Source organism: Cheilinus undulatus, linkage group 17, assembly GCF_018320785.1.
Source record: "Cheilinus undulatus linkage group 17, ASM1832078v1, whole genome shotgun sequence".
In the NCBI taxonomy this organism is placed as follows: Eukaryota; Metazoa; Chordata; class Actinopteri; order Labriformes; family Labridae; genus Cheilinus; species Cheilinus undulatus.
The window spans coordinates 11,084,205-11,105,631 of NC_054881.1; the positions used below are offsets into that span (position 1 = coordinate 11,084,205).

Here is a 21,427-nt window from a genome sequence, read left to right on the forward strand (position 1 = left end):
ACCCTGACATAAAACAAAGACATCAGAGGTTTACTGACAGCCCAACTCATTTTATTATTGAGATGAAACAACAAAACACGAGCTCAGGTCCTTAAAGGTTGAGATGACGTGTAAAATATAAATTACAAAAACATATTTGATTTGCATAACATGGAAACCGTGAAACATATTTATTCAAAAACTGCACAAAACAATTGATCAGCTGTTGAGACTGCATAATTTTATCACAAACCCAATTCCAAAAAAGCTGGGTCATTGTGTAAAATGTAAACAAAAATGGAATGAAACATTTTTCAAATCTAATCAACCCATAATTTCTTCAGAAAAGAACATAAACAACATATCAGGTGTTGAAACAGACATTTTACCATTTCATGAAATATATTAGCTCATTTTGAATATGATGGCAGTAACACATCTAAAAGAAATAGAGACAGGGCCACAGAAGGCTGGAAAAGTAAGTGGTACTAATGAAAAACAGATAGTGAAGCAAATTGGCAACAGGCCAGTGACATGACAGGGTATAAAAGGGGAAATTTAGAGAGGAAAGTCTCTCAGAAGTAAAGATGGGCAGAGGTTCACCAATATGCCAAAAACTATCTTTAAAATTGTGAAACAATTCTGTTCCTCAATTTAAAATGGCAAAGACTTTGAATATCCCATCATCTACAGTACAAAATATCTTTAAAGATTTAGACAATCTGGAGAAATCTCTGTGTACGAGGGACAAGACTGAAGGTCAGTATTGTATGCTCATGATCTTCAAGCCCTCAGGCAGCTCTGCATTAAAAACAGGCAGGATTCTGTACTAGAAATCACTGCACAGGCTCAGGAACATTTCCAGAAATCACTGTCTGTCAACACAGTTCACTCTGCCATCCACAAATGCAATTCAAAGCTGTATCATGCAAAGAAGAAGCCATATGTAAACATGATCGAGAATAACCACCATCTTCTCTGGACCAAAGCTCCTTTAAAACGGACTGAGACAAGATGGAAAACTGTTCTGTGGTCAAATGAATAAAAATTTTAAATTCTTTTTGGAAACCATGGAGGCTTTGTCCTGTGGACTAAAGAGAAGAGGGACCATCCAGCTTGTTATCAGTGCCTGCATCTCTGATGGTTTGGGGTTACATTCGTGCCTATGGCATGGACGGCTTACACATCAGAAAAGACACTTTCAATGCTGATAAGTTTAAACAAATTTTCAACAAACAGATGAGGCAATGTCTCTTACAGGGACAGCATCACAACAGCATGGCTTCACATTAGAAGAGTTTGGGTGCTGAACTGGCCTGCCTGCAGGACATGCCTTTTACCAGTAGAAAACATCTGGAGCATAAGAAATGGAAAAATCCAGTTGAAAAGCTTCAATCCTACCTCAGGCAAGAATGGGACAACATTCCTCTCCAAAAACTCCAGCAACTGGTCTCATCCCTTCCCAGATGTTTACAGACTGTTGTTAAAAGAGGAGGGGATGCCACACAACGATAAACATGGCCCTGTCCATACTTTTTTGAGCTGTGTTGCTGCCATCAAATTCAAAATGAGCAAATATTTTAATGAAATGCTAAAATGTCTGTTTCGAAGTGTGAAATGTTATTTATGTTCCATGCATTCTGTTTGTTTATATTTTAAACAGCGCCCAAACTTTTTTGGTATTATGTTGTATTCTGGAAAACATTTCTTACATTTCATATACTGCTTCGGTGTAATTGTCAAATTATGGGGGTTCAATGTTTTGCAAATCACCACATTCTGTTTGCATTTACATTTTCTGCAATGTCCCAACTTTTTAGGGAATTGGATTATGAAAACATAATGTACAGGTCCCAGTTCAAAATAAAACAATGTTCACAAACTTTATTTACACACCAATCAAATGCACATAAATAATACTGCAAAGGTTTCAATTAAAGCTTCATTAAAAAACAAAACAAAAACAATGTATGTAACATTTCTGGACTCACAAACTCTTCCCTTATTTTACGGGGCACAGACCGAATGCATATTATTTTTCAACCATAAGCATCTGTACAGCTAATGTACAGACTACAGCAGCCTGAAAAAAGCTTATTTAAGAAAAAAATTGCACTTAAAAGGAAAGAGTCATGTATGATCCCACGAGGAAAATGTTAATTTCACAGGCAGCCAGCATTTCAGCAGCATTTAACAAAAGTCATCTTCATAAAGATAAAAAATGAGCATTAACCCTTCAGAAACATACAGTTTTAGTCATGCCAGGAGGTAAAAATAAATGTGAATACTCTAGAGTTACATCCATTGTTACAGTCCGAGGCATCAAACTCAAATGATTTTAGCATTTTTGATTCAAAGCATAAAAATTCAAAATAATAAGAAAAACTCAGAAAAAAAGGGAAATGATAATAGAGAAAGAGGAAATGAAAGGAAACAGGATGGTGAAGAGGGAGAGGCACGTAGGAAACTGAAGAGAAAGAATCAGAAATCAGCACAAAAAAACTTAAAATAAAAAAAATCTTCCAATTTACATTTCTATCACATAGTTGTCAGTTTTGAAGCTAGTTTCTCCTTCAGCACTGAAATTAAAGCTCTTGTGAGGAACTTTAGGACAAGCAGAACGTAGTATGTCTTTGCTAAACTGGTCATATTCATGCGTATGTAGTGTTTTCAGCTCTCTTTAACCAGTCTAATTTCTTATGCATAGTGAAAAATGAAAGAAAGGGTTTTTCTTCAGTGTGCTTGTATGACCCACAATTTCCACACACTCCATCTGAGCAGCATCCCGTTCACGCTGCCCATGCTGCTCTGAACAAATCATAGCCTTTGTGTTTCTACAGCATTGGTTCCCAACCTTGGGTCTGGGACCCCCCCAGGGGGGGCGCCAAAGATTTTAAAGGGGCAAGGCTTTGTCTGTTCTAAAAAAAAAATTAGATTTGCAAATATTGACAAAAACCATGATAAAGCAATTATTAAGTTGTTTATGCAAATGTCTTTTGATAAGAAAAGCATGCATAGGCCTTTTTTAGGGTTTTATCAATGAAACTATTAAAATCTACATTGATTTTTGACGGCAGTATTTTACTTTTTCTTCTCTCTTTGGTACGGGGGGGGCTCCGCTTTTCTTAGGTACATGTGTGGGGGGCACCAAGGAAAAATGGTTGGGAAACACTATTTGACTGCATGTGCTGTGATCTGCCTCCAGAGCGTGCCAGAAGCGCGACTCCACACTGCTCTACTCAAGGTGCGCGCAAAGTCTATTTTTATCTGAAACCAGCACGCATCAATCTGTGGGCAAAAAGCAGATGGACCCAAAAAGGAAGTGAAGCATAGAATAAACAAAGACTCCAGTACACTTCAAAATAAAACACGAGGAACAGACAACTCTTTGTTTTAAGTCATGAGGCACCTGGCTAAAGATATTAGACTTCCAGACTTTCTGTAAACGTACCCTGCACCTATAAGGCCTGTCCTAATGACATTTTTAGTCTTAACTATCCAAAGGAAATACGAGACATAATCAGCAACAAGGTCTTATTTCAAACTAGCAGCCAGTTAGCTGGGATCCATGTAAACATGTTACTCTAACTGAAATCATACAAAATCCAGTTTCCAAAAGCTGGAAAAAACACACCTAGATAAAGCTGTTTGAGACTGATTAACTCTTGCATGTATTCACCATCAGACTACACAAATCCAGCCAGATTTTGGCCCGACTGCAACATTGCAGCTCACAGTCAATCACCCTGCGACCACAACTCAACAACACAAGCATGTCAGATTTGTATTTCAGTACCCATCCCTAAACCTATCATGCTGTTTGTTCTCTTTATTCCTGCATGAACTAACCACGTGAGGGCACATGCTGTCATTTGCAAAACTGTGTTACGGGCATAATGCTGCGGATAAAGACCTTGTGGAAATTGTAGGTGACACAATGGGTTAGGTCAGAGTGGGAATCAGTTTCATAACCTGCTACAAAATCTTCCCAGGAGCATTAAACAGCAGTAAAAGTGTGTGTTAGTAGATTGAAGTGGATATAGAAGGATATAAGAACCTTTTTAGAGACCCCCTTGTCTTCAATGTTACATGCAAGTCAGCAGCCCACTCCAATTTTTAATGCTTTGTTCAGATCCTATAATGAGAACTTTGCACTGCTGCAAAAATATCTTTACAAGACCTTTAAATACAGTAACAAAGTTAGTGTATAAAGTTTGCTTCGAGATCTCTTACAGCCTTATATAAAAAGCTCAGGAAAAAGGGCTCCAGCTGAGCGTGCTGATGGAAATGAGAGTCTGACACGTGCTCGACGAGAGCCACATTGTCTCCATCAAGCTGAAGTGGAGCATGCCCAGTGCAAACCCACACACCATGTCAGTTAGGTGGTGTTTTCCCAGCAGCACCCGGGACATTCCCACCAAGAAGGCCCACAGCACCAGCAGGATGCGGAGCGGCACGGCCAGGACCAGGTGGGACAGCAGGAACTTGGACACCATGGCGGCTCGGCTGGCGTGGGCGGCAGGGAAGGAGTAGGTGTCCATGGCGACACAGTCCATGAAGCCTGGCGTCATTTCCCAGGGTCCTCTGCGCTTTACAAGTCTCTGGACTCCGGCCACAGTCATGACGTCAAGAATGAGGGCTGCTCGGGAAAGAAGAAGGTGGGTTATAGAAACAACTGCACTGAAATGTCTTTATCAATAAAAAAAAGGACTACTCCTATGTTTTATGTATTTTTAGTTGAGTTTTGAAATATCCTCAAGTATTTCTAACAGCTTTGAAAACCATAAAAACTCAAATATTTATATTTGTAACAGGACGTGTCTTGTTATAGTGGCTCTGACGACAAAGTCACCATGCCACACGAAAGACTGCTACATAATGCAGTGGAAACTGCTACTGGAAGTTGCCCCTCTGTTGCTGTATTTCATTCATTTATGGCTACAGTCTCTGTGTATCTGCTCTACCAACTGAGCTAAACTGGCACCCTCTCGTGCACTGCATACTTGTGATCTAGTGGTTGCAAGTTCAATCTGCCAAGTTCACACCCAGAGGCATGATGGGGACAGCATCATGCATTGGGGTTTGTTTTTTTCTTCAGCTCGACCTTGGGTTTTAGTTAAGGTGGAGTCTATTTTAACCAGTTCAAAATACCAGTCAGTTTTGACACAAAAACTTGGTATCTGCTTAAAAGCTTAAGATTAAGGGCCATGTTTTACCTTTATGCATTAAAACGGCCCAAAGTATACTTTCAAATCCACAAGAGAGTTTTGGGATGTCCCAGCTGGAGTTCAGACCTGAATCCTGCTAAAAATCTGTTGGGTGACCTGAAGAGGACTGTGCATTGGAAATGCCCTTGTAATCTGACAGAGTCTGAGCATTTCATAAAAGAAAAGTGGGCAACTTCTGCCAAATTGAACCAAGAAAGATTTTTAATATAAAAATCCTAAGCGGGATGCAGATGGCCTAGAAGTATACGTGCAGCCCAGGTTGAAGTCTGGCCAGTGGCTCCTTTCCTGCATATCTCTCACTTGTTATCTCATCGCTGTTTATGACTGTATCCATCGTCCTCCTCTCTAAATAAAGGCATAAAAAGCCCAAAAATTATAGCTGGGCAATTAATCGAAAAATGATCAAAACCGACATTTACAGCCTCTTACTGATATAAAACCTTAATTATTTCAGTTTTTGCCTTTGTAATTCTCTCTCTACTAATTTACCAACTAGGAATGTACGATATTAGATTTTTGCCGAATTCTGATACACCGATATTTACAGATTCATTTAAGCCGATACCGATATTGATACTGATACTGATATTGATATTTAAATGTGCTTTTCAGACAAGAAATTTCAGTCCTTTTGGACACACTTTAAGGTTTGAGGATGACCAAGGAAACAAACTTTAGTCCTTAAAAAAGCACTTTAAAGTTTAAAGAATGAGGACAAATAATGAAAAAGACCTCAACTGCCATTGGTCTGTTGGTTCAGCCTAAAACTCCACTAATTAATTTTAGATATGGACAAAAATTACAGTCGATATATGCAGAAATACATAGGCAAAATATCAGATGTAAATATCGGCAGAAATTTTGATATCTGCAGATACCAATATTTGCCCTTTAAGCTAATATAAAAAGTTAAATTAATCCTGATTTTGATTTTCGCCAAAATCGCCCAGCCCTATCGACAAAAAGTTGTAATCCTGAATGCATAGACCAGATGACTTGACCAGACTGTGAAACTACACACCTGTCATTTTAAGACACAAATTTGTGGAGATTCCACAGACATGAGATCTCACAGAAATGTGTGATAAAATGTGACTTTAGAGATGAAGGAATATCAACCATTTAAAAAGCTTGAAAACATACCAGGCATGTTTGAGATGTACAACTCCACAGCTTTGACTCATTCTGGTGTAGTAAAATAACTGTACTGGCACCACACACTTTAGGATTTTTTGGACAAAAATTCGGCTGCAACAAGACACGAATATCATAACTGATGAGGGGTAAATCAGGCCCAGAATGGGGCTAAAAATCATCCAGTGTATATCCAGCCTTATGGTGCATTTCCCCCAAGCTGTCCAGTTTAGTTTATTTTAGTATGGTAGGCAGTTATTTGCATTTGCTCAGTCAAAAGTTAGGAAAGATACCAGAATAACTAACCTGTACTGTCCTTTTTCTGATAGGGTGCTAAGCATACCTATATGACCTTTACAGGTCCAGCTGGACTCACTGCAGTCCACTGATTGGTTGAAAGATTTGTTATTTCCTGTTAAACAGCTGTAGTAATGGACAATCACAAAGTGCACCATATTTGAATATCCTGGGGCTTTACACCCAAGCCGGTCAAGTAAGGGTACGGTTGATTTTGGAAACTCAAGTACCATACCATACTAACTTAGACTAAACCTAACCGGACTGCTTGGTGGAAATGCACCTTTAGGAGCATGTTTTTGGTGTGTAGGAAGAAGCAAGAGAAGCTTTATGCCTGTGTCCAGCCTTACAGACTCCTCTGCAGTATTGTGGATTTAAAGTCTTGTGTAGTACACTGCAGACAACCTTACTGATAACAGTATAAGATAATAGACAAGAGCAACAAACTCCCAAGCTTGAAGTATCTAGACTTTTCATATGTCATTGTTTCTCTTTGCATCACGAAGAAAACAACTGTGGTTCCCATGTAAACAGATATCTTGGTGACCAAGAATAACCAATATGGCATACAATACTGGTAGCACTTGCTTTGAGTCACATACCAGACATTTACAGATGCCTTTTATAGCTCTTTCCAAAAATATACCACCCAGTGCCATCTGTAACTACTGTTCAAGTCTGCCTTGTTGCACACAGTCAATCAGCCCTCACACTCATAGATTTCAGACATCTAGGCCATTTAGCCCTAACACAAATTCCAGTCACACACTCTCTATCACAAGATGTTCATTAGCTCTGCTGTGGTCTTCAGGGGCCCATAGTCACCTCTGGTAGTGTTAAAAAGCCAAGCAATGACACATCAAATTCTCAGCTCTACTGCAGAGCCCATCTGTGATGGTGGGGGTACTTTTTGTGGGACTAAATTCTGGTTTCACTTTCTTTTCACTCTAGTTTTGGACAGTAAAATCCAACTTTTTATTGTTCTTAGTTGTGTTGGAACAGTTAGCACAGTGCAGGTAAAGCCTGAAGACAGCTGCTGAGTCAGCACACTGTTATTGATCACGCTAAAACTGTTCAGAGAAGCTCAACACTCGCCATGTGGGGGGTCAGGTCCTGGGTACTGACTTACTGTTCAAGGGGAAACTGCTATATTGAGGATGCAAAGTCCAGCCCTAAGATGTGTGCGACAGGTGTGGGTAGATAATTGATGCAGCTGCAGCAGATTAACTTGCATTGTGAGGAGATCCTATCATGCCCATTGTTTTCACAATACAATAAAACATTTATGCTTCTGCTTCAGAGGTCTCAATTCTGGGGGGGGGGGGCTGATTTTCTAATTACTAGTAAGTCCACCAATTTAATTGCAATCTTGCCCTAAAGTTTTAGGTCCTTCATAAAGGTTAACTCGGCATGCCAAACAGACTGTTTCATGTGTTCATTGCATAGATATATGTCACATCCATCTGAGAAACCTCCCATAGAAAGTGTTTGGGAAGGGCAAGACTTTTCAAAAAGGTCTCGAAAGGTGATTGGACGAGCGTTCTGTCACATTCATGATGGACCAATTAGAGCCACAAGACAAAATGAGGAAGTAGACATGCACAGCTCCAGAGCTTACCTGAGCTAAACAGGCTAGTGTTGCTGTAGTGTTTGAACAAAGGAGCTCATCTGTAGATAAAATTTATGCCAAAGCCTATCGAGAGATGTGCAAAAACATCGTCTCTGCTGAGAGATGCTTTTGGTGTGGTTGTTTACTCTTGTTTTAGTAAAGATGCATGGTCAAGGTCTAATCAAACGGCTGCTTTTCTACAGCTACGTCCAAGCTAACTGCTGTACCAGCAGCTGCCAGCTTACAGTACAACTCAAACCCACCTGCTGTGATCAAAAACTAATGCAGAAGCAAGTTGGGAGAAGAGCAAAACCATCTTCTCCACCATGAAAAGCTTTAAGTTTGGCTCTTTGTTCTTCTTTTAATAAAATAATGTGGTCCACTTCCGTTAAAATGCCTCTGTAGCTACAACCGAGCTAATGGCTACACTGGCGGCAGCCATTGCTATCGGTTCACAGCCGTGTTAATTTTGTAGACTAAAACTATAACTGAAAAAGCTGGCCGTCTACCTTTAAATAGACGAGACTAAGGCCCTGTCCACACAGAGACAAATTCAGGAGTATACGCAAAAGTTTTTTGTCGTATCAGTGTTTCATCTACATAGAAACTCGACTAGAGCTCGAAAACACTACTTTTTGGAACCTAATCCTAGAGTGAACAAATCTGTAAATGCTTACCTTCTCATCTCTGTGTGGACAGCCAACCAAATCTTATTTGAAACAATTACATCACACATTGCATAGCCAACTTGAGCCACATGCGCGGGTCCAGCCAAAACAACAATGGCAGAATATAGGGTTGTGTTTGTGCTGCAGAAGCTACTGAGCTTATTGTGGCTTTTACACCAAAATCTGATGCTTTGTGTCTGTGTACGGCACAAGAGCTTTATACACACGCTCTGTAATCTTCTCTCTTTTATTGTGCATTTCCGTGGCAGCCACTAACAGGCTTGGCATATATACTACAGCGATTTCAGTGGTTCCATGCTTCAACGGACATTTCCTGAAACGATCCCGTGTTTACTGAAAACTTTTTTAAAATGAAACGGAAATATATGGTTTTCGTCTCTGTGTGGATAAGGCCTAAGACTTGCTAAAAACAGATCTTTGGAGATAAAAAACTGTAGAGAAAAGTAAGTTTCGTTTTTGTGAAGGAGACCAGAACTAGGTTAAAATGTCAGTGCTGGACGGATGGACATTCAAAATGTCCGTGATATGTTTCAGCTGTGCTTATAAGATATTTTTGTGTTTTTTATCAGTTAATTTCAAATAAATTAAAGCCCTGATATTGCATTATCTGAGTGTTTTACATAAATTAATCTTACAAATTGGAAGATTAATTCACTACTAAGAAAATAAATGTTTTGACTAAAGAAAAGCCTAAACTGTAAGGACTAAAACTGGCCTAAAATGTTCTTCAGGTTTTGTTGACTAAACTTCACATAAACTATAAAGGCTAGAAACTACTAAAATGTGGCTAAAACTAAATAAAACTTAAATCCAAGACATTTTAATCCAAGTTTGAAGCTTAACAAAGCACCACACTTTCTTAACTCTACCATGCAACCAGGCAGCAATGTTTTATCCACCAAAAGAACAAGCGACATGGCAATGAAGGGGCATTCCAGATATTCCAAAAAGAAATGTTGTGTTGTTTAGGATAACCGATCCCCTGTTTGCAAAACCAGCCTGGAAAAAGGTTGTAGCTACTGAACCAAACACGTCAAGCTTGATGCAGCATCTGCAGGATCACCTATGGTAATATGCAATGAGTGAAACCAGGATTACTCCTCAGATTGTTATCATACCCTCAAAATCTCATTGTATCCTCAGTTAGGAATGGTGAATGGAGATTGTATATTTAGTCTTCTTTTTGCACTGTTTGGTCTTAGATCATTGGTTCCTTCTGTTTTTTTTTTTTGTTTTTTTTTGCAGTTTGGGGTTTGTATATTGGCTTTTTGTCTGAAATGGTAGCCATTTATGCAAAATAACATGCTATTATGTACAGTGACAATGAATCAAAAGAGCCAAGTTTTGAGGAGGAGGATTAAATAAGGGTATAAAGCTAAAATAAGTCCCTGTAGAGCATAAAAGGAACTATGGAGTCAGGTCATTGTTTCCCTAGGGAGACATCCAAATAAGCAACTACTTTCACACTCACATAGCAGTGGAGTGGTGGTGTTCTTCTTCTAAGAGAAAGTGGAGAAATCCATACAGGTAAGCCTCTTGAAATACACAGTGTTGTATGCTGAGTTATCTTCATGCTACAGTGAGCGTGCTGAAAAATTAATCAAAGACAACAGCTGTGTGAGCACGGCCTCGAACCATGCCTGTTTGTTACTACGAACCCCTGAGGTATCAAATACAGTACAGAGAGCTGGGCGTTTCACACAAGGCTTTGCCTCAGCTATCCTTGTACAGTGGTGATAGACATAAATAAATATTGTTGCAATAATATTTTTGTTTTGCACACAAATGACAAGAAATGGCTTTAAAGTAGATCTGTGGAAACTGGTGTTACACATTTAAAAATGTGCTAAAAAAAATCAACATGTAGTCGTCACTCATCAATGCAGTTGGAATGGGGCGTGCTGATGGTCGAGTGGTTTAAGGCACGCACCATGTACGCGGGCGGCCCGGGTTCAAATCGGCTTGTGGCCCTTTGCCGCATGTCTCTCCCCTCTCTCATTTCTGTTTCCGAGTTTATCCACTGTCCTCCGCAATCTAATAAAGGCATGAAAAGGCCCAAAAATAAATCTTAAAAGAAAAAAAATACAGTTGAAATGACTCAAAATTCCTCATGATAATGAGTATATTCTGCTTGTTTTTCTCAAGATCAACTTGTGATTGATACAATCTTGAGACAACAATGACAGTCTTCCCACAGGACCTTCTGGAAACGTTTGAAATCAACCCATTATCACAGAAAAACTAGCATTGTTATCCTGAAGATAAACAGCTACAGATCGCAAGAAAGAAAGACATCTACTTGTCATCCTGGAAAAACATAGTGAAATAAATCATATGGATACATGTCCTCTTGCGTTTTTTACATTTCACCAAATATTATGTGAAAAAGGGTGTATCTTCACTGTTCTGAAAGAGCCTTCTTCATGCAAAGGTTAATTAAAGTTCAAACATCATCGTGGTATTTCAGCACTATTTTATGCCTGAAGCATCAACCAGATGTCTGTATCGCTCCTTTCTGAATGAATGAATTGTGCATGAAGTGAAGTAAACATGGACTCCTTGTAAAGTGAGCAAGTTTCTTTAATCCCTGCTAAAAACTCTTGTTATCATCTTTCTTGGTAATGCTGGCAGATGGGAGCAAAGCAGGATTTTGGTTGATAAGGTAACCACACTGTTAACTCTGATTTCAGTACTTTGAACATGTTTGTCTTCTTACCAGGGTAGATATCCATGGTATCTTATGATGGACTTGCTCCTGAGATCTAGGGAAGTCAAGATGCACTACATGGACAAAAGTATTCGGCCACCTGACCATTACACAGCCCATGTGGGGGTATGTGCCCATTCATTCTGTAGAGCATTTATGAGTTAAGGCACTGATGGATGAGACAGCCTGGCTCACAATTTCCATTCCAGTTCATCCCAACAGTGTTCAATAGTCAAGTTCTTCCACTCCAAACCCATCAAACCATATCTTTATAGTCCTTGCTTTGTGCACTGATGCACAGTCATGCTGCAGTAGAAAAGGGCCTTCCCAAAACTGTTGCCATGAAGTTGGAAGCACAGCATTGTCCAAAATGTCTGGTATGCTGAAGAATTAAGACTGGCCTCACTGGAGATAAGGGGCCTAGCTCAAACCCTGAAAATAGCCCCATACCATCATCTCTCCACCAAACTCCACAGTTGGCACAATGCAGTCAGGCATCCGCCAAACCCAGACTCGCCAATCTGACTGCTAACCAGAGAAGTGGGATTCACCACTCAACTGTTGGTGTGCTTTACACCACTCCATCTGACACTTGGCATTAGACTTGGTGATGTGAGGCTTGCGTGCAGCTGCTTGGCCATGAAACCCATCCCATGAAGCCCCCACTGCACAGTTTATGTGCTTACATTAATATCAGTGGAAATTCAGAACTCTTCAGCCATGGAATCAGAAGAGCATTGATGACGCACCATGAACCTTAGCAGTCGTTTACGTCGCTCCGTGATTTCACATGGTCTTTTAGTTGCTGGTGTTCCTAAACACTTCCACATTCTAATAATATTACATACAGATGGCTGTGGAATAACCAGCTGGGATGAGATTTCTCTGACAGTCTTATTGCAAATGTTTCCAAATGGACACTACATTGCTAGGTGTTGATTTTATACGCCTGTGGCAACAGGTCTGATTGAAACACATGAATTCAATAATTAACAGGTGTGGCCAAATACTTTTGTCCATATAGAGTTACTCTGGAGTTTGTCGATGTATCATGTCAAAGTCTATCAAGAGGCACCTTCATAAATGTAAATACAGAGGCTTTACAACAAAGTGTAAACCACTGAGAACACTCCAGACAGATTAGACCACACCAGGAAACATCTAAAAAAGCCTCCCCAGGTCTAGAATCAGATTCTTTGGACTGATGAAACCAATGTAAACATGTAACAGCATAATAAGAAGAGACAAGAATAAAGAAGCAAAAGAACTGCTCATGATCCAAAGCATACCCCATCAACTGTCAAACATGGAGGGGGCAGTGTTCTGGCATGGGCAGATGGAACACGCCCACTGGTGTTTATTGGTGATTTGACAACTGACAGAAGTAGAAAGATAAATTCTGAAGCATATAGTGCAATATTCTGCTCACATTCAGCCAAATGCTGCTGAACTGACAGGACAGCTCTTAACACTGCAGATGGACAGTGGCCCAAGAAATACTGTGAAAGCAACCCAAAAGCTTCTAAAGGCAAAGGAATGGAATATCACCTGATCTGAACTCCAGAGAGAATGCTTTACTGAACTCACTGAACCCACAAACAAGCAACTGAATGTAATTTCAGTAAAAGACTGGCAAAGCCTCTCTAGGTAGGAAACTCAGACTTTAGCAATACCCATGGGCTCCAGACTTTAGGCAGTCATTGACTGCTCAAGACTTATTAAAATATTAAAAACCATGATCATATTCAGTCATGTGTCATAGTTCTAGCCATGTAAGGCACTAAAGATTCATCTCAGAGCCTGACGTGACACAACCTGGGGCTGGAGACGAGGGACGAGAGCAAGAGTCAGGTTCCACACATGCTCCACTGTTACTTTCTTTAGTCCTGGCCCAGAGACAGCCGATGATTTCAGGTCCTTTGAACATCCACAGCATGACCAGGGGATCATGGCAACCTACTACTACCCTACTACCTACCTGAAAGGTACGCTAGGCCGTGCTTATTCGCCACATCCACCCCTTACTCCAGCCTTAAGATGTGGACTTTATTTTTTCATGACATTATTTCCCAATGCCCTTGGTAATATGCCAGGACACCCAAAGCATGACCTGGGTTGTGTCAATCCTCCTTCCTGCCCAATGGTGCCCTCAGGTAGGCTTACTCACCATTACATGCTTTACCTCAGCTTTAATTTTTGGGCTCTGCATTTGACTCTATTAATTAGTCCAAATACTTTCCAACCCCTGATAATGGAGGTACTCTGAATAAAAAGGCTGTAATTCCAAAAGGATAACTGCCATATTTTTGTGAAACCCCTTCAATCAAAGCTAAAAGTCTACACTTTAGTCACATCTTGACTGTTTTATTTCAAATCAATTGTGTCGGTAAATAGAAGCAAAATGATAGAAAATATGTTGCTGTCCAAATACTTACAGAACTAAATGTAAGATCATGCCAAGTTATATGACGTTAACTGCCTCTTATGTCCGCCCAGCATCCATTTTCTTCCACTTATCCTGGGTTGGGTCACGGTGGCAGCAGGCTAAGCAAGTCTATCTAGACATTCCTCTTCCCGGAAACATTTTCCAGCTTTTCCTGGGGGATTCAGAGGCAACCCAGACCAGATGAGACATATAATCCCTCCTACGAGTCCTAGGTCTACCCAGGGGTCTCCTTCCATTTGGGCGCGCCCTGAAAACCTCTACAGGGAGGCAACCGGGAGGCATCCTGATTAGAAGCCTGAACCACCTCAACCGGCTCCTTTCGAGGCAAAGGAGCAGTGGTTCTACTTTCGAGATCTCTCCAGATGTCTAAGCTTCACACTGTAAGGCTGAGCCCAGACAGCCTCCTGAGGAATCTCACTTTGACAGCTTGTACCCACGATCTCATTCTTTCAGTCATTACCCTGAGTTCAGGACCCTAGGTGAGGATTGGAACGAAGATCGACCGGTAAATTGAGAGTTCTGCCTTGCAGCTCAGCTCCCTCTTCGCCATGACAGCATGGTACAACGTCTGCAACACTACCGAAGCTGCACCAATCCACCTGTCAGTTTGTTGTCCATCCCCCTCACTTGTGAACAAGACCCCAAGATACTTGGACTCCTTCACTTGGGAGCAATCCACTGTCTTCCAGTAAAGAACCATGGCCTCAGACTTAGAGGTGCTGACCCACATCCCTCATGCCTCTTAGGTCCATCCATCCATTTTCTATACCACTTTTCCCGTTGGGAGTCCTGGGGGTCTGGAGCCTATCCCAGCTGTCATTGGGCGCGAGGCGGGGTACACCCTGGACTGGTCACCAGTCAATCGCAGGGGCTGACATATAGAGACAGACAACCAGGCATGCTCACATTCATACCTACAGCAATTTTAGAGTGATCAATTAACTTAACGGTTTTGGTGGTGGGTGGAGGTAGAGAACTGGAGAGAACCCACACATGCATGGGGAGAACATACAAGCTCAGCACAGAAAGGCCCTGACCGGGAAGCGAACAAGGGACATCTTGCTGTGAGGCAACAGTGCTAGCGCCGCCGTGCAGCCCTGCCTCTTATGTGAACCAAACAAACAACCAGCTTATTGAAACTCTAGGTCATCATATCAGGTTGATATCCTGCTCCCTGGGACCACTTTGACCCCCTCGGAAGTAGTAGTTTTGTGAGAGCTTCTGCATGGGTGAAAATGGGTAGTAAGAGCAAGCATGTAGGGGGTTGGCTCTGTGAAGCTCAAGCTAACTGTTAAGCCTTCCAGAAGTTATGTAGACATAACTTGGTGAAACACCAGGCTCTTGCTAGATTCATGGTTTGGTTGAGGGGTGTGTTAAGGCCCTGTGTTAGGAGCGGTGGTAAAGGCATTGTCATCTGAGGCTTGCATGAACAGAGTACGGATCAGCTGAACTTGGCTAAGTAGTTTGGGTTGCGGTGGTTTTGTGTGACTTATCAAGATGGCAAAAGCATGGGGATGAATGCATGTGTGCAGTGATCCTTGATGAGCACTTCTCCTTTTCATTAGGGCACAAGTATCTTGTGTTTATTTTGAATTCCTTTCTGAATGAATAAAAAGTGCATGATACAACGTCGGCACAGATTCTTTGAAAAGTGTATTGTCCGACTTTCACAGATGTTGAAGACAAACAGAAGACTGCACTTGATAAGCAAGGGAACATCCTCTGCGCAGTCAAGGTCTGATGTTGAGTCTCAGACATGCTCAGCAGTCCTTTAAACAGCACAGTTCATTGTGTGAATATACTTTATTTACAGAATACTATATGGGAAATGTTTCTGCACTGCACAGCTCATATGCTAATGGTGTTGGACTGAATTAAACCAGGCCTGACAGGCCAGTCTGGACTGATTAGTTTTCCTTTAGAGGAAAACCAAACAGAATTTCAGTCTACATTAACTTTAAATCTCCTTCCACCATTCACTATGGCAGTAGAGTTCCTCCAGACAGACCTAAATAGGCTACAAATGAACAAGGATTGACAAATAATGACCAAGACTTTGGGGCGGAACAATGTAGCTAACACAATACAGCAGTGTCCTAAATCTAGAGATTTACCAGCCACCAGTCAGAGCTCTTTGTAGCTATGGCCAAGAGATTTAAACACTTTTTGTTGGATAATCTGGGTCTAAAATTTGCAAGCTTGTGCATTTGTTCCAGCCCAGAGGGCTGTCTATCAATGAGTCTGGTTCTGTTCAAGATTCTGTTTAGAGCTTTTCCTTGACCTTCAGGCAAAGATCTCAGTCATGGAGGACTACTGTAAGGTATCTTTGAATAATATTACCACAACTGTATTATCCCTCAAAAATATGCATTTCTGTAAAAAAACATTATCTTCACAAAAAAGTTGTTCTAAAGAAACACAACTCTTAAAATATCCAAAGAAATCTCCCCAAAAATATCTGGGAAATATCTGGGGATGTTAAGTCATGAATGTTTAAGAAAACATCTGCTACTGAACTTGAAGGCGCAATATTTTGGTGCTGCGGGAACGGAAATGTTGTAAATTGTAAAACTTTTGTATTTGTCGGTTCAAGCCAGTAGCCTACTTTTTACCTTGCAGTACCATCTATTGTATTAATTCAACAAAAAATAGAATTGTATCACGCCTCTAAATGATACTATCACTGTAAATTACCAATCAATGCTATCATATATACAAAGCTTTAAAATGAAAGATTTTCTTTCTTATTCATAGCAAAAGCTGCCATAAGCAGAAGTGAGCGGGAAGCATAAATGAGTGCTATTTAATAGAGGTGGACCAATTATCAGCTTGGCTGATTATCAGGGTTGATATTTGGCCTTTCGCAATCATCGGTATTGGCATCTCAACTTATCAGTGATAAAATTAAATAATTAAAAATGCTCTGAGTCTCTGTACGTTTTGAATTATCAAGCGTGACTTTGTGCAATTTTTCTTTAAATCACATTCAAGTCCAATCAAGTTTTCTTTTAAAAGGTTTTTTGCAGTCACAGATCCTGAATGCTACATGAGGGGCAGGAAGTGTGGGCCAGTCATTAGGAATGAATTGGAATGGAGGAAAGTTATTACTTTAAAGCTCTAAATAAAAAATAAAAAAAGTGTTTTTTCCCCACAGGTTAACTGATTTACCGGGCGTGGCGATCAATATCACAAATGATTAAGTCCTGCAAACCTTCTAGCATCTAGTGTCGTCTAGTCAGATGAAGGGAGATGAGAGTTGTACTGATCTAAGAGGCTAACTGAGCCCCTTTAACATATAGAATTTTCTCATGTCACAATCAGGCTTTTAATTGAAATGGTGATGTACCATCAAGCGAATAAACCTTGTGGGTAGGGATACACGATAGTAGGGTTTTTGTTGATATCAGATATGCCAATATTTACAAAATAATTTAATTCAGTGCTGATATTGATACCGATATTTGAATGTAGTTCAGCCCTAAATTTTAGTCCACAATTTAAAGTTTGAGAATGATCAAATTAACAAATTTTTTGATTCGTTAAAACAAACTTTAAAGTGTAAAGAGCCTTGATAAACAAAGAAAGAGACTTCAGCTGAAGTTGGTCTGTTGGTCCAGCCTAAAACTTTACAACCTTATTTGTCGGTATAACCAATGTCTACAACTGATATAAGCAGATTTTTATTGGCAAAATATTGGTTGCCAATATTGGCAGGAATGTTCATATCTGCCGATATCATTCTGATAATATTGTGCGTCCTTACTTGTGGGATGAGCGACCGAGTAATGAAACAAGCCTGTTCTACAAAGCGACCGTTTAATGTGAGCAAAGGTAGCTTACTCCCGTTTGAGTGCCAGTTTCCTTTCCTCCATTATTTAATCCACATTAAAAGGCCAACCCAGTACAAAATGAAGAGCCATTTGGAAGCCAAACAACCAGCTCTGACATGTTGGACATAGTCGTAAACAGCTGAAAACATGGCTTTTTTGGTTGCGTTTCTCCATGCAGAAGTCACTCCTTGCCCCCCAACAGACGTTCTCTACTACTGCATGACATCGTCTGCATAGGAGCTGTATTCAGTATTTAAGACAATTATTATTTGTTCGAGAGGATGTCACAATAACTGGAAGAAAGACTCTAGAGCAGGGGTCATCAAGTACATTTGCACAAGGGTCAGATTTAGCCTTGACAGAGACTCTGGGGGGCGGGCTTTCAAATAAACCAAAATTAAATAAATGCTTTGGCGTAATTAACATATGACTGTCTTAGTATTTGTATTTTATTTCAAAATGCAGAACATTTTACCCACAGAGTGGGCTGAGCCCCCAAAAATCCCAGAGAATGGGCCCTCCCCAATTGTGATTTAGCACCAATATTAACTCATTTAAGACACTCTTTAACCTCTTTTCACTAGTTCATTTGGAAATTTCTGCAACATTTTTGCCACTCTTAACCCATTTTTGCTACTTAAAAATTATTTTTTGCCAATTCTTGCCCATTTTGTAACTCTTTAGCCCCCTTTGCCACTTTCCTGCCACTTATTGCCCCTTCCAACCCATTTTCACTCTTCTGCCTGGCTATTTTTTGCTATGTTTTTGCCACTTTTAAACCATTTTTGACACTTTTCCATTCTTTAACCACTTTTCCTGCATGTTTATCCCCTTTGTGCCATTTTCATTTATTTTTGCCACTGTTTAACCCCTTTTCATTATTTTTTGCACCATTTTTGCCATTTTAACCAATACTTTAAAGCTTTTTGCCCCTTTTTTCCTCCTTTACCGATTTTGCCACATTTTAACCTCTTCTTACCACTTTGCCTGCCATTTTTTTCTCCTTTTGTGCCATTCCCAAACCCATTTTCATCACAATCTGGCCATTTTTGCAGCATTTCCACCAGTCTTAACCCATTTATTTAAATATATGTATTTTTCAAATATTTACTTATAATGGTTGATAAGTGAATTTTTGTAAAAACAGATCAAATGTTAAGTCATTTGAAAGTTTTTTTGTATTATTTGTTTTTGGGGTGGATTTAACAGCTGCAGAAATTTAAAGTCAACCCTTAAAACCACAACATTTTATTTTCTTCCTTTTTCAAATTCAGTGATCTTCTGGGGGCCGGATAGGAAGCTTTGGGGGGCCTGATATGGCCCTTGGTTCGCCAGTTGATGATCATTGCTCTAGAGCGTGGTGATTGGCAGGTGAGTAGCATCGCTATTCCAAGATATCATTAGACGAAATTGCAAGAAAACTGGAAGTTACTCATTATTTGGGGAAAACTGAGCTAAGTTAATTGCATGGATATGTTCACCTCATGCTACCGTATTAAAGTAATTATAAGATATGTTTTAATCATTTGATTGATGATCATAGTGCGATTGTCCTACCCAACCCTTCTCCTGAACTTTCACTTAACAGCTGGTGAATTTAAGTTTTTCTTTCGTAATATCTTGACTTATTTATCACAATATTTCAGCACTTACTCGTGATATCTCAATAACTTCTCTTGATCTTGACAACATGACTGAAATTTCCATCAAACACTGAAGTAAAATAACATGTGTAGATGCATGTCCTCTCAGGGCTTCCGTAGATTTAGGTATTGAAGTGCTAAGTGTTTGAGTGATTGCTAAGTGTGGTGTGACATTTACCAAGCAGCAGGTTGACCAGGACTTCTTGCCCTGCCAGGGTGTTACTCCTCGTGAGACACACTATGGTGCCAATGATCCACGTGATCCCGTGCCCTGTGAGCGCGAGCAGGGCCACCATGGAGCGGCAGCCACCCCACGAGGACGACGTGGAAGCACACACCCCCATGCGCTTGGACAGACAGATGTCAATGGCGAGCAGGGAGTTCATCGCTATCCCCTTGAATGAAGGGTTCAGCTGCATGCAGTCCTCCTCGGGCATCTTGCCGGATTCCCTCCGGTCCTTGCTGCCGCTGTCGGCGGCTTCCTCGCTCGGCTGGCTGGTCTGGTGCTTCATTTGACCCGGTCGTCTCGCGCTTCCTCGGGTCTCAGAGGAGCTCGAACCGCCGGAGCTGGAGCCGGCGCGGGGAGGCTGATGGTTCAGGGACATGAACTCAGGTCTGCTCAGGACGCTGTTCCTCTCCCGAGCCCTGGATCTTACATTATAACCAGAGGGCATGTTTGGATCGGGCCAAGTTCTCCTCTGGAAGATGATTCAAGTGGTGCTTAACCACCGCGACAGTGAAATGTCCCAGGATAAACCCCCCTTCTCCTGTCCTCCCCCTCCTCTGGCCTTAATAGATATATTTAGACCCGCTGGAATGCGCGATGGCCATCCTGTTTAGACCCTGAGCCGCTGGATTGAATGGCATCAGCCTCGGCCAATCCGGTGAAATGAGATCTGCAGCATGGAGATAAAATAACAACATGATGTTATGCAAAAGCATGGCACAAGTACAGGGGCTTTACTGCGCGTGCTGATGTGATAACCGAGCTAGAAAAGGTGAAAGAAATGCGAAACGTACGGCGTTACCTTACCAGAAGAAGGATGAACCCGAATTTTCCATACAGACCAAATTCTCCATAACACCAGGGCAGTAAAAGAAACGATTCCGGTGAACAGATGCAGGTAAAACCACGAACAGCTACCAGTCAGCTACCATCGTCAACAAAGGGTGAAGACAGCGCAGCTCATCCAGTGCAGCACTGACTTCTTCCGGATTTGACGTAATGTACGCACGAGCCTGATTCCAGCTCTCGCGTGGAGCGGAGTTCTCCAAGGTGCTTAAACAGGCAGAGGCAGGACAGAGGAGACAAAAGGGAAGATTTACAAAGTTTTCTTACTGTTTGTAAATAGTCGAAGGCTAAAAAAACGCTATATCTTCAAAGAAACACTTTTCATTTGACACATGAACCAGTGCAGAAGCACCAAGATTTTATACGGAAGCCCAAAACGGACATGCAGACACATCTATTTTCTCTGTCTGTTTCCCATGACAGCACGTGAATTTCAGTGGTTTCATTTAGAATTCATCTTGTATTTTAAAATATAAGAATAGTACAGAGCACTAGACATGACATCAGGGCTGGACTGGCTATATGGCATACTGGGCAAATGCCCAATGGGTTGACGCACTGTGGGGCCGGTATGATCTATTCTGTTCTTTTTTCTTTTTTTTTTTTTTTTTTGGCTAGGCACCTACCCATAGAGCAAGGGCAGTGGCCCATTGGCTGTTTACTTTATGACAGTTTACTGGCACAATCATGTGTCCTTAAGGTCCATTTAACGCCCTCCCCTCCCCACTCTGCTCCAGATTAGACAGTGAAACTAAAGTGTCTGGAGGGAAAGAAACAAATCACGAAAACAGTT

At 40.9% G+C, this 21,427-nt stretch overlaps 1 protein-coding gene across 2 annotated transcripts; it reads right to left on the reverse strand.

Moving 5' to 3' along the window:
• Positions 1 to 29: 29 nt before the first annotated feature.
• On the reverse strand, positions 30 to 20,747 carry LOC121524683 (inactive phospholipid phosphatase 7). Of its 2 annotated transcripts, none has more exons than XM_041810143.1 (3): positions 20,596 to 20,747; positions 19,741 to 20,458; positions 30 to 4,618 (listed from the first exon to the last, which is right to left on the reverse strand). In XM_041810143.1, the coding sequence occupies exons 2-3, from the start codon at positions 20,234 to 20,236 to the stop codon at positions 4,230 to 4,232; spliced, it is 885 nt and encodes a 294-aa protein (XP_041666077.1). In that variant the 5' UTR covers positions 20,237 to 20,458; positions 20,596 to 20,747; the 3' UTR covers positions 30 to 4,229. The 2 variants fall into 2 exon arrangements, with proteins under 2 accessions (XP_041666077.1, XP_041666078.1); XM_041810144.1 differs by having other exon boundaries at positions 20,591 to 20,747.
• Between the last annotated feature and the right edge of the window lie 680 nt (positions 20,748 to 21,427).